This window comes from Saccopteryx bilineata, chromosome 4, assembly GCF_036850765.1.
Source record: "Saccopteryx bilineata isolate mSacBil1 chromosome 4, mSacBil1_pri_phased_curated, whole genome shotgun sequence".
Taxonomy (NCBI): Eukaryota; Metazoa; Chordata; class Mammalia; order Chiroptera; family Emballonuridae; genus Saccopteryx; species Saccopteryx bilineata.
In genome coordinates, this window is record NC_089493.1 from 279,947,199 (window position 1) to 279,966,359 (window position 19,161).

The 19,161-nt window shown below is 46.5% G+C and overlaps 1 protein-coding gene across 5 annotated transcripts in view; it reads right to left on the reverse strand.

The window, feature by feature from the left end:
- The window catches only part of CIITA (class II major histocompatibility complex transactivator), a 55,040-nt gene extending 43,202 nt beyond the window's left edge, over window positions 1-11,838 (reverse strand). For 3 of the 5 annotated variants that reach the window (XM_066274879.1, XM_066274881.1, XM_066274878.1), the window contains exon 1: window positions 11,512-11,838. In XM_066274879.1, the coding sequence (XP_066130976.1) occupies window positions 11,512-11,794 (283 nt within the window). In that variant the 5' untranslated portion in view covers window positions 11,795-11,838. Of the gene's footprint in view, window positions 1-21; window positions 433-1,648; window positions 1,830-11,511 lie in introns of those variants that run through there. The other 2 variants (XM_066274880.1, XM_066274885.1) reach the window with 2 other exon arrangements.
- Window positions 11,839-19,161: the final 7,323 nt, after the last annotated feature.

The window sequence follows — 19,161 nt, forward strand, 5'->3', positions numbered from 1 at the left end:
GGAGGGACGTTGGTCACCTACCGCTGTTCCCCGGACTCCCGCGCGCTGCCGCGCTGACGGTGGCTTCTCCCTCTGGACAGCTCCGGGGCTGCTGTGAACCTGGGATGGCTAGTCACCGGGCCACCCCACCTCCACCCCCTGCAACAGCCCTTTTTCTCTTTCACTTTCTGCACCGGGGGCTTGGGCTAAACTGGGAAATAAGCTGGCATCCAAGCCTCCTCCTGCAGCGTCCACCACGTGTTTTCTCGGAAGCGCCTGGGTCGCGCACCGCTACACTGGCGCGCGCTTCCAGAGCCGCTCTTTGCTCTTGGCAAAGGCCAGTCCCCCACTGGCGCGGGGGAGCTAACCTGCCCACGCATGTGATCTGCAAGCCCTGGCTAGCCAGGAGCTCACTCCACCACCCCTGGGTGGCCCCTACTTTCTATCTAGCTCAGCACCACTGTGAGGGAGGCAAACCACCCCTGCAGGGCATGTGAACTCCAAGAGGACCCTGAGCTATTTATTTACTCCTGAGAAGCTGGATGCGCCGCTGAAGGCTCAGCTGAGCAACAGGGCAATTCCAATACCACACCCCCTTAGGCATTACTCCTTCCCTTCCTCCTCTATAGGTCCTGGATCCCGTCCACCACGAGAGGTCACTTTCTTTCCCAGGCTTGGATTTCCTCATCTGGAATTGAAGAGGTTGGTCAAGGTGACCTCTCTCTCCCCTTCAAACAATCTCTGGCTGCATCCAACAGAGCAGGCACACTTGTCATCAATCAGGGGTTCAGAGGAAGCCACGTATTTCAGCGTCGTCTGAACAAAGGAGTCCCACTCCTCTCAACCACACAACAATGCCAACCCCAATATATATATAGGAATCCTATGCTGACAGCCATTTTCTACACTGTGCCAGGCACTGTGCTAGACCCTTTAATCCCTCCCCATTATCGTGTCATAAGACACTTCCCTTTTCCCTTTTTACAGCCCAGGCAGACAGGCTCAGAGAGGGTTGGTGGCACGTTCAGTGTCACACCGCCCCCAGCCAGTAGTGCAGCGGGATTCAAACCTGACACTCTGACTTCAGAGCAGGTGCCAGTTGTCCGTACTACGCTGTTTCACACTATCTGTTCCCTATCCCCTACTTCTCTCTCAAAACACCACTTGGGAACTGGGGAGAGGGCAGCGTCTGTCCAAGTGACCGGCTATCGCCACCTGGCTCAGGTTCAACAACTATACCAAGGGGCTCACTCTGGCTCAGGCTTCCCTGATTCCCTGAGGGTGGGGTGGGGTCTGGCAGGGGTCCCATCCTTCAAGGGCACCCCCAGTGTTTACCTGGCAGATTGAGGACCCTGTGGTTGGCCAAGCCAGGCCATTAATCTGAGAGCTAACAATATACCCTCTGAAAGTGGGCCCTCTAGAACTCTCCAAGGGCTGATAAAACCCTCTCGCATTCCAGGCATCTAGACTGACCTGAGTGTCCCTCACGTGGAAGAAAATGGCCAACTGCCTTACTTCTTCCACCAGCCATAGAAGGACAAGGGCTCCCTCTCTTACCCACTCCCCAGTTCAGAGCGTGTCTATTTATTTGGGATGGTAAGACAAGCAGAGAGCTCAGCCTAAATTAAGCAGCATTCTCAGCCCCAACTTCCTCCACCCACTTTTTTACCTTGGGGCTCTGGCAGGTAGGACCCCTCAGGATATGGAGCCAGGCAACGCATGGTGTGGGAAATGCAGTGAGTCTGGCAGCCCCTCCTGGTACCCTCAGGACAGTGCTTTCTGGATGCCCAGCTCAGGAGCAGGTAGCTTCATCTCTCACCAGTTTGCCTGTTTCCCTGCACTAGTCAGGTCAGGAGCTCTATAACACTAAACTGGCATGCAAAAGAAGAAAGTAAGGGACCAGCAGAAAACTCTCCCCCACCAGGTGGCTTCAAGTTCTCAGATATCTCTTATCTAGACACACTCTAATTTGTCCACACTCCCTTAAACTCTCCCCAAGCCTCTGATGTTAATTTCAGTTCCTTGTTGTGGGCAAAATAGGGTGAACTGAAGAAGGTTATAAAGTTGTGTGCTGAGAGGACCTTCAACACACTAACATGCTGAAATGATGGAGATCACAATGGTGGCAGCTGGCAATATCTGCTATCCTCCACAGGATGGGGCCAAGATTGGCCCCACAAATGTCTCAGGCCAGCTACGAGTCCTGGCCAGGCTGCAGCAGACTCCTTCAATTCCACTCCCCTCCCCCACTACCCCCTACCACCACCAAACTGCCCCGGACTTCCCTGCAAATCATGAGTGGTTTGCCCATCATTTTTATGCAAGACATTGGACTGAAACATAAATTACATATAAAAGGATGTTACACAAAACATGGGTTATATGCCAGATGGTTTATAGTGACACAGACAGACGTGGGGCCAAAAAACATTGACTCACACAGGGAGAAAGTTAGTGTGCCTTTCCAGGTCTCTGCCCATGCTCCCGAGGGCATCAAGGAGAAAGTCTCAGTTTGGGGCTAATACTTCTTGAACATCTCTTCTTTTTCTTTTCTTTGACTTTTTCTTGCTTTCTTTCTTTTTTTTCTCTGAGTGGGGGGGAGAGGAGAAAAGAAGGAGGAGGAGGAGGAGGAGGAGATGAAGAAGAAGGAAGAAGAAGAAGAAGAGGAGGAGGAGGAGGAGGAGGAAGAGGAGAAGGGGAGGGGGAGGGGGAGGAGGTAAAAGAAGAAGAAGAGTGTTTAATACCTCTCCTAACAGCATGACCTCTCCATTTCACAGAGAGCAGACCCCAGCCTCAAGCCTTCAGTAGACAATAGTGTTTGGCTAAAACTGAATAACATTACTCTGCTTTCCCGTTTCATAGTTAACTTATATGGTGTGGCATTCTTTTTCATTTATGACAGACACAAACTTTTCCTAGGAAATAAAGTTGAATAAAAAACTTGAGTGGTTTGAAAGAAAAAACTGTCAAGCAAATAATAGTATAGGTGGTGGGCAGACGTCAGGAGGGTGGTGCTAACAGAAAAGCTGTTTGGGAAACCATATTTTTACTGAAAAGGCCCTGGGTGGGGAGGGTGAGGAGCTGGTCTGTAGCCCTTGCTGTCACTAGCAGGTGCGTGACCTTGGACCCCTCACTTTCCTTGTGTGGGCCTCAGTTTCCCCATGTATGAACTGAGGATAATGATGCCTATCTTCGTATGGTGGTTATTTTGAAGCAGCCGCTGCTTTCAGAACTCCCAGCAGGAGGAAGTAGGCAGACAAATAAGGAATGTTAAGAGTCAACTTGAAACAGAGTCTTGCTTTGGTAGGCTAACAAAACAGAAGGGACGAATATTAGAAATCCCAGGAAGTCTGACAGTCCCATGACCTAGGGCCAAGAGAGAGGCATCCCTGGCTGTTCAGCTGTCTCGAGGCCACCTGTGGGAGTCCCCTCCTGTCCTCAGAGGCAGCCAGCTCCAATGGCCATTGCTGGGGACCAAATAAATAAACAGAGTATTTTTGCAATCTGGACAGAGGTGCTGGGCCCAACTCCCACCTCACCTGCCTAGTTAACAAAGAGCTATACCTGATTTTCGCTTGTCCCACCCATGTTCTCCGGAAGAGGCTGGAAGCTAGTTTCCTATTGGTGTAAAGTTAGATTTGAATGGTATGGTGGGAGTTGTCTTTGAGTTGCCTTGGAAACTTAATTGAATTGCTAATGGCCACGTTTTTTCCATGAAAAAAGGCGGATATGCTTTTGGGAGCAGTTACCTTATGGCTAAGGAACAGTAGAGACTGTTCGCTGTGGTGTCCTCCCAAACCCATCTGTATGTATATATCTTTAAGTCTCTGTCTATCATTTATTCAATTTCATACCTTTTCCAGTTCGAGGCCTCGTAATAGACTTGTCGCGGCTGGACCGTGACAGGCCATAGCCAAAGCAGTTCTGAATCAGTTCATGGCAGAGCAGAGCTTGCGGTGAGAGTCAGCCAGGCCTGGGGGGCACACCTGCCCGGATTCCATCATCTCTCTCCTGGACAGCAGCAGCTGCCGCCACCTGCTCTCTCCTCACCCTCCCTGGCCCCTCGAGACCTACACGCCACAAGACCAGAATCCGATCATGCCTACGCCAACCCAGAAGGTCTCGGAGCTGGGCAGTGACATGTGCTAGCCTGTGTGCTTGGCTGATGGCAGAGGCTGAGATCAGTACAAGGAGGGTCTGGGGTAGAGAAACCAGGCAGGAGGCATGCTGCTGCCCAGCCAGGAGCCGATGGGGGTCTGAGTTCCAGCCAGGAGCCGATGGGGGTCTGAGTTCCAGCCAAGCCATGGAGATGAAGAGATGAGGAGAGGAGGCCGGCTGGTGAAGACATAGATGACAAGACTCCTGGGCTGAGTGGAAAGGGCAAGGAGTAGGGTGGACGGGTTAAGCCCACCCTGAATTTTCTCCCTATGAAAGCATCCTGCATTCTTGCTAACATTCCCTCCAAAACAACCCCAAAGGTGGAGCCCAGGGCTCCATTCCCTCCTGACTGAAGAACTCTCTCAGCCTTGCCTTGGGCATCTGAATGTCTCTATCGTAAGTCAGGATCTAGCATGACAAAGACCAGCAGCTACCAGCAGAAGCATTGTTAAAGTTGCCAGACTGGGGTCCCCTGCCAACTCTTAAGGAGAAGACACGGGGGAACTTGGTCTTCCAAGTAAGGTTAGCACTCCGGGAAACTCACCATTCCTTGCTGCAGTCTCCCAGACACACCTGGCTTGGCCCTACCTGTGCCTCTGCTCACATAGTGTCCCTCCCAGGACCTCATTCCTGCCTTCTCCCCATAGAGTAGCCATCCTTCAAGGCCTGAGTTCCCCCTTTCCTTCCTTTTCCAGCTAACAACAATCTTCTGCTTTATTCATTTTTAGAAAACTTGTTGCCATATATTTGACAACATTGTGAACTTCCTATTTCATGAATATTGCCCCTTGCCTCAGATTAGATCATTAAGTCATTAATGTTTCAGAGTCAGGGTTTTATTTTCTGATTTAAAACACACACTACTCCAAGATTGTTTGAATGAGTGGTTGAAGCTTGTATTTGAAGGATCAAGGTAGACTCAAGTTTCAAATGGATGAAGAATCCTTCCTTACTAAGTTGGAAGTGCTTTTTCTTCTTTTCTTTCTTTTTTCTTTTTAGACGAGGAGAGTGGAGATAGAGAGGCAGGTTCCTGCATGCACCCCGACCTGGATCCACCCAACAACCCTATCAGGGGCTGATGCTCAAATATTGAACTATTTTTAGTACTTGAGGCTGATGCACTCCAATGGAGGTATCAGTGCCTGGGGCCATGCTCAAACCAATCCAGCCACTGGCTGCAGGAGGGGAAGAGGGAAACAGGGGTGGGGGGGCGGGGTAGGCGAGGAGAGCAGATGGTCACTTTTCCTGTGTGCCCTGACTGGAAATCGAACCTGGGACATCCATACTCCAGGCTGATGCTCTATCCACTGAGCCACTAGCAGCACCTTGCCAGTGCTTTTTCTTTCTTTCTTTCTTTTTTTTTTTTTGTATTTTTCTGAAGCTGGAAACGGGGAGAGACAGTCAGACAGACTCCCGCATGCGCCCGACCGGGATCCACCCGGCACGCCCACCAGGGGCGACGCTCTGCCCACGAGGGGGCGATGCTCTGCCCCTCTGGGGCGTTGCTCTGTTGTGACCAGAGCCACTCTAGTGCCTGGGGCAGAGGCCAAGGAGCCATCCCCAGCGCCCGGGCCATCTTTGCTCCAATGGAGCCTTGGCTGCGGGAGGGGATGAGAAAGAGAGGAAGGAGAGGGGGAGTGGAGAAGCAGATGGGCGCTTCTCCTGTGTGCCCTGGCCGGGAATCGAACCCGGGACTTCTACACGCCAGGCCGATGCTCTACCACTGACTCAACCCCAGGGCCGCCAGTGCTTTTTCTTATGCTATTTGCAATCACCACAATTCCCAGCAGGTGCTAAATAAATAATTAAGGAGGAGGGAAGGAAGGAGGTGAGAAAGGAAGGAAAAGAGGTCAGTGAATAGAGGTAGGTGAATAGAGACAATAAAACTGTATGTATCCAAATCAAGCATGGAGGAAGGTATATGAGAAGTCTATTAGTAGGTTATATACAAATGGATTAGTTGGTAGAAAGGCAAGTAAATAAGTTGATACATAAATATATAGGCAACTAGATAAGTAGAAAGATTGATAAATTGATAAGTAGATAATAGGTGGGTAGGTAAACCAAGTAGGTTTGAGGGCAGGCAAGTAGGTGGCTGGACAGGTAGCTGGAGAGACCAATAAACAGGAAGATTACAGGTGTGCTGCTCAAGGTAACAACAGAGAACAGAAACCATCTGTGGTTGGGTCAGGCACCAGGCTTGGAGCCAGGCCAAGCATGGAACAGGCAACTGGTCAGCCCGGGAAAACCCGTGGGGAAGTGCCAGCTTCCGGGTGCAGGTGCTTCTCCTGTGGTTCCCGGGGATGAAGGTGAAGTGGGCCTGACTGGTTGAGAAGCCGCCCAGGGTGAAAGGACAACAGTCAGTCTTGACAACGTGTCTCCTTCCAGAAGGCAAAGGAGGCTCCCATAGGAGCATGACTGGGGCCAGGGAAAAGGAGTGGGGGAGGGCGCATCCCCACTCCTCTCTGTGGCCCCGGCTCTGGTGGCTCTCATCCTAAGGGCCAAATGGGGAAGGAAGTTTTAGGAAGAGCTTTGCAGCCTGGGCTGTGTCCCTCCCTTTCCAATAAATCAGGCAACATCCTGGAGGGAGCCTTTGTCGTATGGTACTGAGAATAGAGCTCTCAGGGGCAAAAATATTACAGCATAAAAATGCAACACAACAAAACAACAACGGAAAGCCAGAGAAAACAATAAGATGTCAGTGTTTTTCAACCCAATGATTATAGAGCAGGGGTCCCCAAACTTTTTACACAGGGGGCCAGTTCACTGTCCTTCAGACCGTTGGAGGGCCGGACTATAAAAAAAAAAACTATGAACAAATCCCTATGCACACTGCACATATCTTATTTTAAAGTAAAAAAACAAAACGGGAACAAATACAATATTTAAAATAAAGAACAAGTAAATTTAAATCAACAAACTGACCAGTATTTCAATGGGAACTATGCTCCTCTCACTGACCACCAATGAAACAGGTGTCCCTTCCGGAAGTGGGGCGAGGACCGGATAAATGGCCTCAGGGGGCCACATGCGGCCCGTGGGCCATAGTTTGGGGACCCCTGTTATAGACTATAATCTTCATACAACAGCAGGATGGTTGTTAACTCTTTTGCGAACTGGAGCAAAATTTCTGGCAGACCGGAGGTTGGAAACCACTAAAACCATGAAAGGGGCGGGGCGGTGTCCTATAGTCCCTGAGAAAGCAGACCCAAAATACACCGCTGCCCCTCGCTCTGTCCACAGACCCACAGCCGGCTACACCTGACCTCACCCCCGGTCGTCCTTCTGTTCCCCTCGGTGTGTGCTTGCCCAACACCACCCTCAAGGCTGATGGGTCAGCACCAGCTTTCCTCTTGCCCAAAATGCATGTGCTTTATGTTGGATGAGACCACTGACTCCTCAGAACACCAGTCTGTGTACAGTTATTACCTCCACCTTCTAGATGGGGAAACTGAGGCTCAGAGGGCCAGGAAGTGCTTACCGCCATACCCATTGGAATCAGGGAGTCACAACTGGAATTCAAGCCCTCTGAGGGCACAGTGCTATTAACCAATGTGCCAGTCTGAGGGCAGGGCCACATTGACTCATTGCTCATTCAGATGCCTGCAGCACCCAAGCACCCAGCACGGCGGTTAGCATGAAATGAGTGTCTAGATATTATGTGGGACTCCCAGTATTTGCAGACTCCAGAGATTGCAGACACGATTGTTTTCTCAACTCCTCATACTGCTGGTGTGTTTATTCCCTGCCCAGTTCTCCTCGCTACTTTGCCCCCTGGAGTTATCTGCCTGCAGGCAGGCACTGCTTTGGAAAGTTGCCCAGCTGCCATCTCACTGACTTTCAGGATAGCCCATCACTCCCATCTTAGAGATGAAAAAACTGAGAGTCAGAGTCTATCACTGCCATCCTAACTCTCTCTTTTCTGGCCCTGGATTGCCCTTCCAGAGCTTGTCACCCACTGTCAACCCTGGGGCCTCCCCTGAGCTTGCCTGGGGCGGGATGCCCCCTGCTGCTCTGTGTAGCCCAGAGTCACACTCCCCAGGCCACACCCCCAGAAGTGGGCTTCTGCAGACTGCAGCTGAAGCACTGTGGTATCGGAAGGTGCCTTCTGAATCATTAGGCTACTTTCAGTCTGAAGCTGCTTAACCTGTTCTAGGTACCTTTATGGTATTCCTTCAGGTTGTTTAAAAGAGGCAGCCAAGCAGGAAATGCAGAGAGATCCAACAGCAACCGTCCCTAAACCATGACCTGAGGCAAATTACTTAACCTCTCTGTGTCTCAGTTTACATATCTGTAAAGTGAGATTAAGGACAGTACAGGAATTATTCACCTACCCACTCCATCTACCCACCCAATCCCCATCCACTCACCCACCTATTTATCTATTTATCACCCACCCTCCTGCCCATTCACCCACTCATCTACCTACCTATCCATCTGTCCCTCCATCCACCCATCCATCCACCATCACCCACTGTCCCATTCATTCATCCAACATTCAACATATACATATTGCACACCCATCCTGTGCCAAGCACCGTGGTAGGCAGTTGGGATTCATCTGTGATCAGAACACAAATCACTGACCACATGGAACTTATTTTCCAGTGCGAGAACCACACAATAAACAACAAATACACAAAAGTAAAATACATAGAAGGTAAACATGCCAGTCTAGGAAGGAGCTTGTAATGAGGAGGGGGAGTTGTGATTCTAAATGGGATGGTCAGGGTAGAGCCTGGTTGAGAAAGTGACATCTGAGCAAAGAGCTAAAGGATGTGAGGTGGTTGGCCAAGAGGGTGTCTGGAGAAGAGTGTTCTAGTCTAGATGGAGGGAACTGCGGGTGCAGTGAGGTCGAGACCATGCCAGCTTATCCCAGGAGCAGCCACGGGGCCAGCATGGCTGGAGTATGCACCAGGCAGAAGCAAGTGATGAGAGCCAGATGGTGAAGGGCCTTGTGGGCCACGGTCCGGATTTAGCTTCTCTGAGTGACACGGGGGACAGACAGTGCAGGGTTTGGAGCAGTGGAGGGTGAAGATCATTATAGATTGTGGAGAGAGTTACAAAACTTCACATGATCATTTCCTTTTCTGAACCCTCATTGAAACTAAAGCCAGCGCCCTTTATTTATAAATCACACGATTCATTTTCCCCTTCTTCAGCCCCTCCGAATGTTGCTCCCTCCGCACTTGCACCAGAGCCACACACCTGCCCGGGGCCTGGGTCATGCCTTCAGCCCCGGAGAGCAGCCGGCCAGGAGGACAGAAGGAGCAGGCAAGACAGAGATTTGTCCTCCTCTGTCTCCTAGCCTCCTGAAGACCACGCAACTCTGAGCCCAGTTCCCTTTCTAGAGTCATGTGGGATCAGAAATAAAAGTATTGCATCCCCAGGGAGGAAATGCAGTTAAATAACAGGAACCAGAGAAAGGAGGAGGAAGGGGCAGAGGTGTCTGTAGGGGGTTACGTGTCTAGGAGAGAGGCCGTCTTTGACTTAGCCCAAGGTTGGCCTCTGTCCCCTCTGCCCCCACCCTGGCCACACGGGCTGCAAGCAGTCTACTTAAGAAGTCAGGGAGATCCATTCAGATGTAAAGATGCTCCCTTTCCCCCACAGGTCTGCTAGGAGAGGGAGAGTAAATGATGTGTCCAGGAGACCATCTGGGTGAGACTTGAACCACAGGACAGCCAATCTTATGTGAACTTGTGTTTTGGCAGAAGAGTTGGAGAAATAACTACACCACGGTGGTGTAAAAGGCAAGACCATCAAAAGACTTTTTACTCCAAGGCCAGGGTGAGGATAAAAGGTTGTCAGTCTTCAAATCCTGCCTCTACCACTTTCCTCCTGGGGACCCAGAGTTGTGTCACCTCTGAGTAGTCTCTGTTTTCTTCCTTATGTGTAAAATAATGATGGTGCTCGGATGTGCTTGGGCTACACTTGGCACCCAGTAAATACAAGTAAATCATTATTATCTCAAGTTTCCAAGTTACTCTGAAAACTTAACGAGAAATGTATGACACCAAGTCATAAAATTGGAAAGGCACAGATTTGCATAGAGAAGGAGACAGAACAAACACGTGTCGCTGGGAGGAAGGTTGTAACGCAGAGAACCTCTTAGTTAAACTCCGGGAAGGGAAACCTAACATGTTTGGGGAGCCAAGGCTGTGAGTGAAACAGTATGATATGGGCTTGTCTTTTTCTGATTTAAGGCATATCTTATATCATCAATACTGTTTTATTTACTTATAATTTTTTTAAGTGAGAGTAGAAGAGATACAGAGATAGATTCTTGCATGTACCACACCCAGCAACCCCCATCCAGAGCCAATGTTCTGCCTGTCTGGGGCTGCTTGCAACTGGGCTATTTTTAGTGCCTGAGGCAGAGGCTCAAAGGAGCCAAGCTCAACACCCGGGACTGATGTGCTCAAATCAATCAAGCCATGGCTGCAGGAGAAGAGAGAGAGAGAGAAAGAGAAGATGGGGGAGAAGCAGATGGTTGCTTCTCCTGTGTGCCCTGACTGGGAATTGAACCTGGGACTTCCACACGCTGGGCCAACACTCTACTGCTGGGCCAACACTCTACTGCTGAGCCAACTGGCCAGGGCATCAATACTCTTTAAAAATAAGATACTCTCTCCCTCTGATCTAATTTCTATTCCCTGTCTCTCTCTCTTTCCCCTACTTTCTTTCCCTTTCTCTGTTCCACTCTCCCTTTCATTTCCTCCTTCCCTCCCTCCTTCCTTCCTCTCCATCTCTGTCTGTCTCTCTGTCTCTATTCTATCTTTCCCTTCCTTTCTCTCTCCTATCTGTCCTTTGGTTTCTGTCTCTTTCTGTGACACAGATGAACACACGTGAATGCATGCATATGCACACACACGCACATAGGCACACACATGCACACAAAGCATCTTCTGCTCCCTAGCCCTCTGGTCCCTCCTATCTGTGACACCTCATTTCTCTATCACTGAATCACACTGATTGTGCCCACATCCATCTTCCCCATTGAACTGTGAGCCCCTTGCATACAAGACCTATTCTGTCCATCTGTGGCCCCCCAGTGCCCAGTACAGAGCCTGACACATCAAGGCAGTTCAGAGAGTAAACCAAGTGGGCATTTGGCTTCATGGCTACAGGAGGGTTTTCTCTTTAGCAGAGTGGGAAGCGCACTGCATGCCTCCAGCATACCCGTCATCATAGATTGAGTTCTCCAAACCCTTGCCGCTCCTGCCAGCTCCACCAGAAGCCCCAATTCCTGTCCCATCTGCCTTCCCATCCTGGAACAGGAATGATCACACTGACATCCCTTTCAGAGAGGAAGGAAAAGCCTTGAGGTGCCTAGGGCCAGTCATCGCTCCTGGAGCAGAGGGGATGTCAACTTACCACCATGGTCCTTGTAGCCAGGGTCCCTCTCAATCGCTGGGCCCTGCAGCCCACGCCAGGCCCACCCCGAGAAGGTCAGGTCTGGGTCTCCTTTCTGCAGCAGGGTCAAGGAGATCTTCCTGGCCAGAGCTTCCCCATCAGCTTCACGGAGCAGGGCGCAGTGGTACTCCCTGGAGAGAAGCCCCTCCTCCAGCAGGTTGTCCAGGAGGGCCTGCACCTGGCTGGGCTGACGGCTGGAGAGCAGCATCTGGACCTGAGTCAGGATGGTCTGGAAGTGGTTCATGGCAGTCCTCAAAGGAGGGCAGCTGCCCCAGCCGGAGACTGGGATTCCTGCTCACCCGGCCTGCAGCATCCAAAACATGAAGTGAAAAACAGGATGAAGGAACCTCTGCAGTTATTGCAGTTTAATTCCTGCTTAGGAAGATTTCCTCATTTGCATTGTAGGCTGCGGTGCCTGCTGAATGGTAGGAAATGGGTTCTCGGGTGGATTCAGACCCCACAGGTACTTGCAGGTACCACCAGTGTGCGTGTGCCAGAGAAGCCCGCAGCCTTGGGGATTCCATCGATGAAATCCGGTATTTACTGAAAGGAACAAATCCTGGCTATTTGAGGACCTCTAAAGGGAAAGGCCCTTTCAGATGTTTTATCATAACAAGGAGGAAATTGGGGCATAAAGATTAAGCAATTAGTTTTGGAGCTAATCTACCTTTTCAAACCCCAGATCTACAGCTTGTTAATTATGTGCCCTTAGGCAAGTTACTCAGCCTCTTCCAACCACATTCTTCCATCTGAGAAAAGTAGAGTAAAAACAACAGTATTTACCTCTAGAGTCAGAGAGAGTGATAATAATAGTACCTCCTACAGCTGCTGGGAGGATTAAATGGGATACTGCCTACAGAACACCTCTCATTATCTACAGTGTTAATAGTTTGATAAATATGAGCCATTATTTTTATTTTTATTGCCATTATTGATTAATCATGCAAACAACTCTGTTTCATCTTGGGTTTAACTTCACTTAAACTTCGGTCCCCTCCTCTGAAAAAATCTCCTATTATAAGTAATCCAATGTCATCCTGCTGTCTTGAGGATTAAAAGAGATACCAGTAATGCACTTCAGGGGCTTAGCATCAGACCCAGTAGGCACGTAATGAACATTGACTGTATACTAATATTATCCCCAATTGACTATTGCACAAAACAGAGGCTTTGCATAGACAGGAGTCGGTCTCTTTCAGGATCTTACTCTAAAAATCCCCAACCCATTTTTTTTTTTTAAATCATAGCTGACTGCTCTCTATGCGCATTCTGAAACACACCTGTGACCTTATTTCCTCTCTGGCCTCAGCTTTACCATCTCCTAGATGGGACTGTTTGCATTTATTCATTTAAGTGAGACAAATAAGGATTACCACTTCCAGCATGGCTGAGTGGCTCCTATCTGACCAACTCTACCGCAAATAACAACTGTAAACTCAGAGGGGAAAATACAGAAAAAAGAACTACCTGAAGGCACTGGAGAGTGACCAGAGCAGGCAGACACTAGAAGGGAGTCAAGCTGCGGAAGACGAGAATATCACCGGTGAATTCTCAGCTCACAAGTTTAGCATGCAGGCAGATCTCAACCACTGCTGTGCTGGCCAGCTAAAGCTCTGTTAAAATATACAAAGTGTTACTGCCCTAAATGCCCAGAGGACAGAATTTGGGGTAACAATACCTGCTGGAAAGTGAGGATAGAAATTCAAGAAAGGAGACAGAGAGAAGCTGCTCCAAATTCTATGTATAAACTCACCAAAGAGCTAGCTGACCTCTGAGCCATGTACAGATTTATAATCAGACTCCAAACAGCTCAGCTCAGGCTAAAGGAACTGAATTGAGATTTGAATTGTAACCTGCTATGGGGGAGGGGCAGGAGACTTTGTATTTGATGCTAACCAAGTTGTGAGCCTGCTGAAGCAGTAAACCGATGAACACTGTCCCTATTACAACAGAACTCAGAGTGTTTACAATCTACCATTCATGATGTGCAGCATATCCCAAATTACTTGACTATAAAAAGACAGGAAAAAGGGACCCATTCACAAAAGAAAAAGGCAATCAATGAAACTGACTCAAAGATGACTGAAGTGTTGAAATAAGCAGACAAGGATTTTTAAAGCAGTGACTATAACCATGAATGAAAAAAAAAATACATAAAGGAAGTAAATGAAAATATGCTCATAAAAAATAAAAAGATAGGAAATTTCAGAAGAAAAATAGAACTTATTTAAAAATTAACAAATGAAAATTACCAAAGTAAAAAGTACAATATATCAAATTTTAAAAGTCATTGGATGGGATTAACAGGAAATTGGGGAATGACAGAAGAAAAAAAACTTTAAGATAAAACAATAGAAATTTTTCTACCTGAATAACAGAGAAAAAGATGGAAGAAAATGAGCTTCAAGAATCTTTGAGATAATGTCAAAAGGTCTAGCTTACACATATTTGGAGTCAGAAAGAGAAGAGAGAGAGGGTGCAGAAAAAAGATTTCAAAAAATAAAGCCCTGCCCTAGCCAGATAGCTTGGTTGGTCACAGCATCGTCTCGCAGCATAGAGGTTGCCAATTCGATCCTCAGTCAGGGCACATAAAGGAACAGATATTCCTGTCTTTCTCTTTCTCTCTCCCTTTCTCTCTCTAAAATCAATAAAATTAGAAACCATCGAGGCCAGAAGACAGTGTGACAATATACTGGAAGAACTGAGAGGAAAATAAGTTGTCAATACAGACTTCTACATCCAGTAAAAATATCCTTCAAAAATGAAGAAAAAGTAGATATTTTCACATAAAAGAATGTGTTGCAGCAGATCTGCACTTTATAGGCTTCAAGAAACGCTATAGCAAGTTCTTTATGTGGAGGATATATGATACCAGTTAGAAACTTAGACCTATAGGGAAGATTGAAGAGCAGTAGAAATAGTAATCACTGGTAAATATAAAAGATTGCTTTTTTTCTTATTTAAAAACATAATTGCTTAAAGCAAAAGTTTAAGTATTGTCTTGTGACTTTTTTATATAAACATAGGAGTGTAAATATTCTTTTGAATTCATGTTTTGGGTTTCTTTGAATATATTCCCAGAAGTAGAATCACTGGGTCATAAGGAAGTTCAATTTTTAATTTTTTGACGAAACTCCATACTGTTTTCCACAGTGGCTGCAAAAATGTGCATTCCCACCAACAGTGCATGAAGATTTCCTCCTCCACATATATATGCATCATATATGTGCATCATATAATACATATGATGACTATAGTATAAAGAATTGTTGGACCTATACAGTTGCAAAGTTTCTATATTTTGTATCAAGTGGAAGAAATGGAAGATGTATATTATTATACAATCCCTGGGGGAACCACTAAAACATAATGCAAGGGTATAGCTAAACGGCAATTAGAAATTAATATAGACTTTTAAATGAGATGGACTCTCAACCCCTGATTTGGATAAGCAACCTAACAAGATCATGACATTCTAAATTTTGTGCATAAAGACGGAGAGGAAATTCTGAAGCTCTTCTCACCTAACAACCTGCCTGTTTAAGCTTTTAAGCAAACAGAGACATCAATGTAAATATTCTCAGGGCAACAAAATACCAATTAAGATCACTGAAAGCGCATACTTTTTAGGCATCGAAGAGCAAATTCACAAAGCAAATCAATAATTTTTGCAGGCCAGGTATCTTAAGACTCCTTTGTACAAACAACACTTTCAAGAATAGTTTTAGAATCACAAACGAAGCTTTGCATTTTTTATACAGGTCTTCTCTCCTGACAGGAGAATGAGATGGGTACTTGTGCAAATGTTCTCAACTTTATCAGACTAACTTTGTGATGCAGAGTAGCATCCACTTTACTGCAACGAGAGGGGAAGAGGACACTTTCGTTCCCTTTTCTCCTCTTTCTGAGATTTCTTTTCCTGGCAGTTAGAAGATCACGCAATGCCTTGCACAGGCAGTAATGCCCATCAGTTAGACCTGAGAGAAAAAGGAGATTTGAGGAGCTTAAATTTTAGGGGTTAGAGAAGAAGGAGACAAAAGAGAATTTTCACAGATGGAAGAGATGGCATGGAGTCAGCAGCCATGACTGGGGAGGAGCTGGCAGGGAGTTCTAGGAAGGATTAAGGAATTTGTAGGTTTTGTTTGTTTGTTTTTTAAGTGAACAAAATACAATATAATGACTTTATATCTCAATATATTCTCCTGCCACATGTATTTTTCATCAAATTGAGATCTTATTGAAAATATTTTTGTTTGATTTCTAAAGTTAATGTATCGCGTCAACAATATACTTGTAAAATATTATTGTCAACAGTATCCCATTGTTTGGAATAATCCACTCTATACTTGTTGGTCTTTTATTTTATTTTATTTTGATTGGTTGATTGATTGAGTTTAGAGAAAGCAGAAGGGAGAAGGGGAGAGAGAGAGAGAGAGAGAGAGAAACATCTACCTGCTGCTCCACCTACTCATGCATTGACCAACTGATTCCTGTCTGTGCCCCAACCAGGGATCGAACTCACAACCCTGGTGCATTGGGATGACGCTCCAACTAACTGAGCTACTCATCCCAGGTTACACTTGTTGGTCTTTTAGACCGTGTTCAATCGTTTTCTCATTATAAATCCTGCTACAATGAAGAAGCTTGTAGCTATATCCTTTCACATTTATATGATCTAATTTTTTTCACATTGGCAATAACTACTATCTTTTTGTTTCGAAGTTGTTTCAACTAATATAAAACAGAACAAACTGTTGGCTGCCAGAGGAGAGGGTGGTTGGGAGGCTGGGTGGAAAAGGTGAAGGGATTAAGTGCAGATTGACAATTACAGAACAGTCATGGGGGTGTAAAGTACAGCATAAGAATACAGTCAATAATATTGTCAAAACTCTATATGGTGCTTGAGGGTACTGGAAACATGGAGGAATCACTTTGTAAAGTATATGCTTGTCTAACCACTAGGCTGTGAACCTGAAACTAATGCAGAAGAATACTGAATATAAACTGTCATTGAAAAATAAAAAAATTTTTTTAAAAGAACTTGTGTTCCAAAGCATGTCATCTCGGAGGCCCTTGAGAGCGGGGTCTGTGCCGTGGGAACCCATCGCAGAGCGCTCAGGCGGGGATGATGGGTAATGGAAGAGCACACACTGGGTGCGCGGAACCAGGGAGAAGAAGTCCTCCTAGCCACTGGTCGGGTGCCTTCCCTTTCCTACCACTCCAGTCGCTACCCAGTCCTGAGTTTGGGAAGGAAAACCCGAGGCCAGCCTTCCACTCAGCCACTGACCCACGGAGCTACCATGGGCAAGACGTTTCCTCTCTCTGGACCACAATTTCGTCACCTGTGTGACAAGTGGGTCAGATTACCCGCTCCCGAAGGCTTCTTTCCATTCTGAAATGCTGCTCTTTTCAGGGACGGGTTACCCAGCGGCAGAACCCTTTGGTCTCAGAGGTCTGTGACATTCCCCTGTGATTAGTCATGCCTGTCGCATTTCCCTCGTCTCCAGTCATTCAGATCCCCTGCCTGATGTCGTTTCTCAGGCTTTTATTTCTCACTTGCCCAAGAATAGTAGGCCCCCTGACAGACACACAGAAAGTAAAATGTTAATATGGAAGTTTCAAGTTTTCTGCTTGATTGTTTTGCTCCCGAGCTTCGATTATTTCTTTGCAACGAAGTGTGGTTAGCAAGTGTGAAGAGAGATGTTAAAGATAGACTCAAGCTGAAGTTGTCTGCACCAGCAAACTAGCAAAAATTGTAGAAGCAACCGATAAGGCTGTAGAAAACTCTCCTGGAGACCACACAGAATCGTGCAATGACTTGGGGTAATAATTGACAATACGTATAACAATGGGAGAGGTGTCTAACCAGCATCTCCGCTCCTCAGTATATACCTCAGGTAACTTCTTACACATGCGCCATGTGACACATGAAGCAGCATTATTTGTGATGGCAAAAAAAAAAATAAAATAAAAATCAACATAATAGATATAAATGCCTTGTAAACATTCTAGAGCACCTGTGGCTTTAATGAATTAAACATAACGGACCCACTTAAAATGAAGGAATTTAATGGTTCTGAAAATGAAGTTAGTCAAGTCAATTACATATTGGGATATAACCTAAAATGGAAAGGTTTAATGGTTGAGTCTTTATAATTTTTTCTCTTTCCGTTTCATAACAGTATGGTGTTACATATCCACGTGAATCCACAAGCTGCTAAATCCATGAGTGTTCTATTTCGAAGAAGAGACAGGTCAAACAGGTTACCTAGGGCTCGGAATCCAGCTGCAGGCATTCTCCCAGTGACCTCAGCAGCGTCCGTTCTCCATGCCTTTTGTGGCAGTGGTCATTCCGGACTGACCATCGGCATTGCCTTCCAGAGTCATCACCAGCTACGGATCAGTGGGGCTATCTGACTGCATGTCCGTGAAAAACCGATAATTTTAACAAACGGTGCTGTTCATCTTTTTTTGTGTGTATTGAAGGACAGTGTCATAAAGTGGTTTCTGTTCGATAATTCAACAGTAGTAATGTGACCAAATTAAACCTGTCTGTGAATGGCAGCTATTTGGAGCAGAGCGAGATGTTGGAAGGTTTGAATTCCACACCCAATTCTGGTTAAATTCTATGTTCCTTAAAATTGTTTGATTTTTGTTTCAAAGTCGGATGATTTTTATGGTAATAGCGAATGTATTATGTATAGGCTTAAGAAGTCCTGTCTCAGAGAGGATGGCATTACAACATTTATGAACAGTGACAAATACACTGTGCATATCTATAACTTATTTTTTATTAGAGAGAGAGAGAGACAGAGACAAAGACAGAGGAAGGGAAGGAGGAGAGAGATGAGAAGCATCAACTCGCGGCTGTGTTCACTGTAGTTCATTGATCGCTTCTCATATGTGTCTTGACTGCAGAGCTCAAACTGAGCCAGTGACTCCTTGCTCAAGCCAACAACCTTTTGTGCAAGCCAACAACCCCTTGTTCAAGCCAGCAACCTTGGGCTCAAGCTAGTGACCATAAGATCATGTTGATCAGTGGTTCTCAACCTTTCTAATGCCGTGACCCCGCAATACAGTTCCTCATGTTGCGGTGACCCCAAACCAAAAAATAAATTTGGTGGCTAACTTCCTAACTGTAATTTTGCTACAGTTATGATTCGGAATGTAAATACCTGATATGCATTATGTATTTTCCGATGGCTTTAGGCGACACCACTGGGGTCTCGACCCACAGGTTGAGAACCGCTGATATTGATGATCCCGATCAAGCCAGCAACCCCGTGTTCAAGCTGGCAAGCCTGCTCTCTAGACGGCAACCTCAGGGTTTCAAAGCCGAGACCTCTGCCTCCCAAGTCAATGCATCATCACCAGTCAGGTGTGTATCTACAATTTCGTCTTTGAATAGCTGTGACTTGATTAGGTGTTTTTTAAATGATGCATAGAGTCAGTTAACCCCATGTAACATTTTGTATGGCTGTTGACATTGGCAGCACGAAAATAAAGTATAAAGCAAAGTTTTAAGGAATCAGGGATTATTTAATTTTATTATTGAAAGTTGAAACATAACACATATAAACAAAAACCAATAAAAGGATATAGTTATTTTGT